The sequence below is a fragment of the Echinops telfairi genome, unplaced genomic scaffold (genome assembly GCF_000313985.2).
Source record: "Echinops telfairi isolate 266 unplaced genomic scaffold, ASM31398v2 ScPeMD7_7457;HRSCAF=8495, whole genome shotgun sequence".
Classification (NCBI taxonomy): Eukaryota; Metazoa; Chordata; class Mammalia; order Afrosoricida; family Tenrecidae; genus Echinops; species Echinops telfairi.
This window is the reverse complement of record NW_022111357.1, coordinates 16871719-16881029: the sequence shown is the minus strand read 5'-3', so window position 1 is coordinate 16881029 and position 9311 is coordinate 16871719. Positions and strand designations below refer to the sequence as shown.

The 9311-nt window shown below is 41.7% G+C and overlaps 1 protein-coding gene across 1 annotated transcript in view; it reads right to left on the bottom strand.

Moving 5' to 3' along the window:
• DNAJC8 (DnaJ heat shock protein family (Hsp40) member C8) overlaps positions 1-9311 on the bottom strand; it is a 26749-nt gene that overhangs the window by 7010 nt on the left and 10428 nt on the right. Inside the window, exons 3-6 of the mRNA XM_013005268.2 lie at positions 7098-7154; positions 4230-4296; positions 3627-3721; positions 1923-1994 (exon numbers count right to left, since the gene is read on the bottom strand). Coding sequence (XP_012860722.1) covers positions 1923-1994; positions 3627-3721; positions 4230-4296; positions 7098-7154 — 291 coding nt within the window. The remainder of the gene's footprint in view (positions 1-1922; positions 1995-3626; positions 3722-4229; positions 4297-7097; positions 7155-9311) is intronic.

Sequence of the window (9311 nt, the reverse complement as noted above, 5' to 3'; positions counted from 1 at the left end):
CGATGTACAAATGCGCTTTACACAATTGATGTGTGTATGGATTGGGATAACAGTTGTATGAGCCCCTAATAAAATGTTAAAAAAGAAAGAAAAGAAAGCATGTCTGAGTACATGTGCGCGCCTGCACAGATGTGTCTGCAGGTAAATGCATTCCAGGTACGTATTCAAGTATGCTGCATAGAAGGTCCCAAGCGGAGTGAATGTTATAGCATAACACTCAAATTCCTTTGAAAAAAGAAAAAAGCCAGACTTACTGGACTGAGAGAACCCAAGACTATCACGCTTGGAACTGAAGCCACTCCTGAAGGTTGTCTTTGAGCCAAGTAATCAATTAGCTGATCTAATAAACAATTTCACCCTGGAGTGATGTGCTCCCTTAAACAATAGTCTAGATGAGAGCAAACAGTCCACATTTACCCAAAAGCAAAGGTAAGAAGGCAATGAAGGGAAGCCAGACTGATGGGAACAAAACAAACAGAATGGGAATAATCAGAATGCTGAAGCATTGTAAAAATTGTAACATGTCACAAAACAATCTGTATATCAACTGTTATGTGGGATCCTAATTTGCCGTGGAAACTTTTACGTAAGACGCTCACACAAATGTATCTGTCTGTCTCTTCTCTTTAATGTGGTCACCTTAGGTACTACTCAGTGAAAGCCGTGGGGACCCACCCCAGTCCCTTATAAGGACAAACACCAGAGGGATCAAGGTGTCAATAAAGACTATTTCGCTGTCTTTAAAAGCGAGACAGATGGTTACAAGAGATTTTCATTTTTTAAGTTTTTCTGCTTTTTAAATTTTTCCTATCTTAGCCAATGTTCCTGTCCAATCAGAGAAAAGACGTCCAATAAAGGAAGATAATTATCAACTGAGGAAGACCGAGGAACATTTGAAAGTCTTCAAAAAAGACTGAAGAGGGCAATGAAGTGAAAGGAAAAACTGGACTAAAAAGAAAACGCTAAAGGACAGTTAACCCCCAAGAAGTGGCTAGTGGGAAGGCCTACTGTGTCTCCAACAGCGGGACCGCCAAAGATGAGACAGACAGATCCCCATTCACAGAATCACTGAGGCAAGAAGCACATTTCCCTAGCCAGGCTCTCTGTCCTTTAGAGATCTTCAGTAAGAGGTTAAGTTCATGGACCAAGTTACACACTGACTAGACTGTGATCAGATTGCGATGACTGTAAATGTTTCAGGCTAGTGAGGTAATTATATGCAAAGATCTAAATAGGATCACCCTTAACCAATCTCCCCAAACTACTCACTGGATTAGCCCAGATGCCCTATGTCACCAGGAAAGCATCGTCTGGAGCTGACTACTCACCAACAGTCAATTGGGGCTGTTCGCAAAGCATTTATGCCAGTTGCAATTACTGCTGTAGTTATGTCATTTAACTGACACAGAAATGGATAAATATGGTTACAAAAACTTGTTTTCTTGAAAGCTAAGTGGAATGCTTTTGCAAGATTCCATAAAAATGAGGCCCTAAAAACAACTGCTGTTCAAACTGGTACAGATGAGGTATCTGGAGAAGACCTGCAGGGCGAAGGGGTCGGAATCACCAGTACCTGGGATTCTGCTCTTAGTTTGTATCCTAAGCACTCTCCAATACACCTGAAAAGCAGAAACTATAGATAATTTCTATAATTGTGTGCAGGGGTGGGGGTGGGGGTGTGATCATGGATAAAGTAAGTCCACGGATAATCTCAATCAAGAGACCCACACTAAAAAAGAAAAAGCTATCGTTCAACTCATGCGCGCGCACGGGAGAGGTGAATATAACATAGATGAAGATGTTCTACATTAAAATAAAATGTTGAGGGTACAAATATATCCTTCCTGATGATTCTCTGTTTAGCCAACCAATCGGTTAGGCCAGTCACTGCAGGTAAGGGTGACTTTCTCACCCTCACTCACCAGCTCGGGGTCATCCTCCTCCACATTTGTGGGTTTCCCTTCCTTCTTCAGTTGCTTTTTTCGCTCTTTCACCTAAAAAACAAAAAACAAAAAAGTTTTTTGTCAAAAAAAATTAGCACCCACAGTTTGAGAATGTAAGTATACATCATGATCTATATATATGTGTACTTTTCTAAAGGCACGTTAGAATATAACATAAAATTTACAGTAAGCTCCCTCATCTCCCACCCCAAAACATCAACATGATCAAGAAAAGCTGTGAGCCAAGGGTTTTTCTCTAGCCCCATCTAAAAGCCAATCTATCAAGAAGGTAGCTGGTCCCCAACTCCTCAGGTCCTATGTCAGATCCAAAGCGCCTTTGATAGATTGAACAGATTAACCACTTATCGTTTGCCGCTTGCAGTCATATGTATACAGCTAAGCCAATATATTCTGTCAAATTTTAGAAGCAGATCCAGAATCTGGGCCATTATGTTTAAGCCGTATTTGGGCTTCTTTTGTTGTTGTTCTGTTTAGCATTTCTACAATTGTAGTCTTACAATTTCCCCCACAAGCGCTCCCTTAAACTCACAATCACATTACTGATGTTTCCATAACTTTGGTCACCACTGAGATTTTTTCATTTTATTTTATTAAATTCACCCATTCACAACAGAATGACAGTACTCCATTAAATAACCATGGGTTTTTACACCAGTAAAAAGCTCAGAAAGGCCCTACTGCCACCTTGTGGTCAAGAGGCAAAATACCTACAGGTATTTTTGTCACAATGATTTAAAGAGTACTTATCAAGCATTTTTCAGGTTTCTACCAAAGATGGGCCCGTAAGTGCTGCCACGTCAACACCCAACCGGCCTACTATCTTATGGCCCACTCTGTCCTCTTCTTAGCCATTTCCTGCACTACCCCGGGCTCTACAGCTCTTCAAAGGAAAGGCTCCGAGCGCCCACACTCTCACCCAGTGAAGAATCCTACTGACTCTGAGAGGGAATCTCATCAAGAGCCTTGAGATTCGTGCCCCAATAAGTTAAAAATATAAACAAAGATTTTTCTTACCTCAAGCAGCCCACCTTTACCATTTCCCATCACCTGGGAGATTTAAGTAATGCCCTCAGGAGCAAAAGGCAATGTGGTCAGCTAATGGAATTTCTTTTCTAGGGTCCTTCTCAACCCTGATGACAGTTCTCTTAAATAGTATTCCGTTTTGAAATGATGAGGGCAACAAATGTACAAATGTGCTTGACACAATGGATGTATGTATGGATTGTGATAAGAATTGAACGAGCCCCCAATAAAATTTAAAAATATATATTATTCAGCCTTCCTCAAAGCCCATCTGTCCACTTCGTAAGGACAAGATTCAAAACCGAGGGTTAAAGGACACATCCACTCTCCCACTCTCCAAATGGGGGTGACGTGGCAATAGGTGACAAGAGGGCAAAGAAAGCCCTGTCTCCAAGACACGGGGCTACAAAGTTAAAAAGGACATGGGCCCCACCACACTTCTCCCTGAGCTTTCGGGGCCAATTACACCCAGACAGCCACACACGACTCTTGACCACCATAAGAACGTGGTGAAGCCCACAGAAGCAGCCACCAGTTAAGCCAGTAGACACTGCTAGGCCAACATTCACCCTCCTCCTACCAAGTTGCCCAAAAGCTGCTAGTACTTCCTGTAAACACAGCAGCACTATCAATACTTACAGTGTGTTCCACGTATTCTTTTCCTGCCTGAATTACATCCAGGGCCCTCTTCTTTTGTTCCTGATCCAGTAGCAACTTGTAAGCTTTGTCCACAGCTAATGCAAAACATTGAAATTAACTGTTTCTGCAAACAGCCTCTGAAAGTCTGAACTATACTCAGGCAGGGTACATGGGCCTGTGCCATCTAAAAGCATCCCCTCCTTTGTCATGGACTATTGTTAAATGAATCTACAGACAGCTCTAGCAATGAGTTATTTAAGAGCCTTGGAGAAATTACATCTACATACATACAAGACTAAATACACTATGTCAAGATTGAATGCAGTGATAAAATAGTTCCAAATATTTATGTTCAGGGGGAAACCCAATGCAGTTAAGAGTCTATTGGCATATAAACGTTTTACACAGCAAAGTTAATTTAAGGCCTACTGCTTAAACAGCAACAGTCTGATTTGGAATGACAACTATGCTACTGAGAACCACAGCTTCTTTATGACCAGAAGGTAAAATGAGACCACTCCTCTTTTGATCTAGGACAAGGGACAGTTAGTCTCTAGCATGGAAAACAACATATTACTTATAAGCAGGTAAATGTACAAATACCTTCAAAAGCCTTTTGTGCTCTGTCAGCATCGTCTTGGTTTTTGTCAGGATGCACCAATATCGACAACTACAATCAGAACCAGGTTAGGTTTGTCAATACAAAGAACATTTAGTAACTCTTGGCCTGCACTGTGGTCTCCTTAACAATCAAGGTACTAGGGGTACTCTTGGGGTAGAGGGAGTTGTCAGCTAGCAACATTAAAAAACAAGTAATTCTCATGAACCAAAACACTAGTGTTTAGCAAAATTCAAGTTCTAAAAGGTGCACACACAAGGGAGCAACGTTTAGGGTTGCAATCACAAAGGAGGCTCTATGCTAATCTGGTGACAGGGAGGGGAAATGCACTACTTTCCTATTGTCTCTGATTCTGAGCACAAAAAGGTACAAAGCAGGCCAGCATGTCTTTCCTTTAAAGACCTTCTAACAAAAAGTCTCTGCGGCTCCAGCTGGGCTCCCCGCTGAGTCTTTTTAAAAACAGAGGCCTGCCCCCTTGCCCCTCTGACCAACTGTTTCAGTGGCACCTCCTGCTTCTGGCCTTTTTAAACTACAACTAGACTGGGTCATAAGGAGCTCTGGTGGCACTGCAGGTTAGGCACTGGGCAGTCAGCCATTCCACTGGTGAGAAAGAGAAGGCTGTCTGCTCCTGACAAGATTGATGGTCTCAGAAACCCTATAAAGGGTCGTCAGGAGTCGGAATCAACCTGGTGGTTTAATACAGGGTTATAGTAAGATGTGATAAATTATGCAAGAAAGTACTACCTTTTACTTTGAGAGGATACTCATTAAAGTGTTGGTTGCAGTGTGCATGGTGGGGTCTTTTCTAACTCACAGTGACCTTATAGGACAGAGTAGAACTGCCCCACAGGGTCTACTAGGCTATCATCTTTATATCTTTATGAAAGCAGATCATCAGGTCTTTCCTCCTACAGAGTCACTGATGGGCTTGAACCACCAACCTTTGGTTAGCAGCGGAGTGCTTAACCACTACACCACCCAGGCATCTTCAAGCTCAAGCCCTTAGTGGTGATATGTCATGTATAAAGCAGCCAAAAATATATAGTTCATAGAGTAAACTGCTGGATATAGGTGGTGGATAATACGGGTGTTTATTTTTCTATTCTTTCTTTTAAAACTGTAACTAAAACTTTCCATAATAAAAAAAATGTTTAAGGTGTTCCCATCAGTATTTTTTCAGTCCCACAGTTAGGGCTGAGAACCACTGACAGGCAGAAACCAACCAACTGAAAGATAGTGAACCGTGTCTGGAGAAGACAACAAATGGGAACCTGATGCCAAGTTGGGCCTGAATGGAGCCAGAATCCTGTTCAAATGCCAACTTCAATTACTTACTGGCTGCAAGACCTTGAGCAACTCACATGGCCTATTTCCACCTCAGTTTCCTCCTCTGTAAATAGGACCCCATCTCCCTGAGAGGATGCAAGTGAAGAAATTCGACAGTGACTAATAGATGCTAACAACAGGCAGCACAGGCTGAGGACACACCAGCTCTGTGCTAATCAGACCTGTTCTCAGTGCTCTTTGCAGATGACCTCACCAAAGCCTGTCACCAACCCCATGGACCACACACCATTAGGATGCATCTTTTTCCAGATGACTAAACAAGCACAGAAAGGTAGAAAGGAACTTGTCCAAAGCCACACTGCTTGTCAGTGGGACGGCAAGGGTTTAGTTCCCATGCCTACACTCTCAACCATGAGGCTGTATTAGGAACCCTAACTCTATGGAGCTGCAGAGAAAGCTGTGTTGACCATGAGTTTGAATGCTTGCTTATTAAATTGAGAAAGACTGCTAATGCATCCCATTAGGAAACTGGGAATTCTAGAAAAAGGAAAAAGCTGAACGTTTGTGTAGAGTAGGACTCAGGAAGAAAAAGGTCTATAAAGTTATATAATGGAAAATGACTGAGTAGGCAAAAATCAAAAAACACGTTGGCTTAATGGCAGATCATAGATGAATGGGAGTCAGCAATGCGAGGGAAACAAATGTCTTGAAGAGGGCAAGCCTAACAATGGATGTTAACAAGCATCTCTTGCAGGAGCTGAGTTACACTCAGCTCTGGTCAGATCCTATTAAAATATGAAGCCCCTAAGAGAGACACAGAAATGAGGGAGAGTGACCAAAATGGAAATGTAATCAGGAAGACCAGACTTGAGGGAGTGTGGTTGTTCAACAAAACAGACAAGGCTAATGGTTACTCAGTTTTCAAAACTAGAAGGGCTTTACAAAAGCTTTTCATTAAACTTCTGACTCAAGTTATTAAACAGGCAAAGATCAGAGCTTGTGCATCTCCTGGCTGGACAACCTTCAAAAGCTAGCCTATAAAAATGATTCTCTGAAACATAGACACCCACCTAATTCACAATAAAAAGTATTCTATATTTTAAAAGGGGGCGGGGGGCAATTCTATCTCAAACCAGTTATCTCATAGGGTATTCATTTAGTTAACCCAAGATGAAACTGAGGGAGGGCTGAGGAATCACCTGACATGTTTTCTGTTGTATACAGCCTCGCTATGAGTGTAACTGACCAGATGGCCCCTAACAACAACTACTACTATAAGTCAGGGGATTCGATTCATGATGGTTCTCAGCCAGTGCTGCCGTTCTACTCTGTGCTTCTCCCTCTTACTTAGGGGCTAATGGGATTCTATTTAGATACAGAATTCATTCTAGTCACCGAAAACATATGCTTCTTAAATTACATAAGACTTTAAATCACTGTTGTTTTTTGAAAGAACAATTACCCAAAAAAGTTACATTTTGGCCCCAAAGTACCAAGTCCTGAAAAAAATCATGTGCTGAGCACATTTCTAAAAGATTCAAACTCTATTAGAAATGATAGTGTACCTGCCGAAATCTCTTTTTTATATCTTCATCTGTCACTTCAGGATCTATCTGAAGAACCTGGAAGAATCAATATCAAAACTTGTAAAGACGCTAAAAAGAATCTATAAACATAATTAGTGCTCGGTATTTACACATACTATAATCAACACAGAGCCCTGATGGTCCAGGGGGTTGTGTGTCAGGCTGCTAACCGCAAGGTCAGCAGCTCAAGACCTCCAGTGGCTCTGCAGCAAAGATGGGGCTTTCCACTTCTGAAGAGACTTACAGTCCTGGACACCCACAGGCGTTGTCCTACTCCATCCACAGGTCACTATGAGTAGAAATCAACCAAATGATAGTTGAGTTTGGTTTATTTTTAATAGCATGAGGATCCCTGGTGGTACAGTGGTTAAGGCGCTCTGCTGCCAACCAGGGCACTGTTCACACCCAGCAGCCACTCCAGAAGAGAACGACATGTGGTCTGCTTTCATAAAGATTTAAACTGAGCAACCCTGTGTGGCAGCCTATTCTGTCCTCTAGGATCGCTATACAGGAGTCAGAATTGGCTTGACAACAGTGGTTTGTATAATCAGCATCCAGAATTGTATCCAGTGCTCCAGAACAGTGACTGGTACCCAGTTCTAAAAATTACTCCAAAAACTGGGAATAAGTAATCAGTAACAGGGAATAGCTATACTGTTGCTAGGGTTCCCAACATAATTTCACTTCCATCTTTCCAAACCAGAGAAATTGTTATATTTCTCCTTCATTAATCATGCAAAGTTATCCCTCTTACCTTTGCAAATGTGAGGAAAGCTTAGCCATGCAACACAGAACAAGATTAGGCTGGCTACCTGGCTTTCATTTCAACCCAGCAATGCCCACTTAGCTCCACTTTCTAGCTCTCATTTTAAGGTCACCTGTGGAAACCAGGAAGGAGGCATGGTTTGAATGCTAACCAACTGCTCCACCAGCTTTCTGTTCCCATAGAAATGAACCTCCTCAGAAACCCCACAGAGGCAGCTTGACTCCGTCCTATATGGTCACTATGAGTCAGAAAAGACTCACTGGAAGTGAATTTGGTTTCAGTTTGGTGGACACCTGAGAGCAATTCTGGGGACCCACTCCAGGAAGGTCTGACTCCAACTCACAAAGCCTTATGGCACGACCATCTATACTCTTTTAGCAACAATAATTTCAACAAATACACTTAATGATTCTTCGTCAAGGCTGGACATCTTAGTACTGACATTTCTCAGCAAGGAGTCTATCTCTATCAGCAAAAATGAATTTATTCATCAAAAATTCATAGAGTGGCTAATGCCTGCTGAACATACACTAAGAATGCAAAGTTAAATAAAGGATGCCTTTTTTTTTTTTTAATTGAGGAGTCCTAGTGACATAGTGGTTATGAATTGGACAACCAACCGCAAGGTCATCAGTCTGAAACCACCAACCCACTCTGCAGGAGAAAGATGAGGCTTTCTAATCTTGCAAAGAGTTAATAGTTTCAGAAACCCACAGGAGCAATTCTACCCTGTCCTATGGGTCACCATGAGTTTTAAATTACCCTATAAGTGTTTTCATAGAAAGATAAATATAATAAGAATCAAGTATATACTATCTCATGCAATTAAATATTTCCATTCAACATTATTTATTCTTTACTTGGTATTCAACACAAAGCAAAGTGCCCAAAGGGATCAGAGGTTCAGAAGGGTTTGACATACAGTCCCATCAGAATCAGATCAATACTGTTGCGTTCCGTGCAGCTGCAGCTTGAGAAACACAAGTAAGGAATGATGATCCCCCCAACCAGTTCTCAACCCCGTACATCTTCACGGGAGCAGACAGCTTCATCATTCTCCACTGGAGTGACTGGTGGGTTTGAACCTTAGGAGGAGCAGTTCAATGCTTTACCCCACAACAGAGGCTAGAAATAAGTGCATTCCAAAGGTAGAAGAACCAGTTACGCGTCAGTTATTAAAAAGAGAACAGAGGAAAATGATTAAAGGCAAGTCTTGCAATAATATGTATAAACTATAAAAGTGAACATTGAAAACGTTTAGGCACATTCTTATAAAACCTTAGAAAAATCTGGCAAGAAATCATGTCAAATTGGGCCTCCACTCAAGTACTCCCTCAATGCAGAATACTTTGTTCTATTAAATTGGCATTCTATGATGCTCACCTTCCCTACACAACTGCTGAAGACAAAGCTGGTGAATAAGCAAA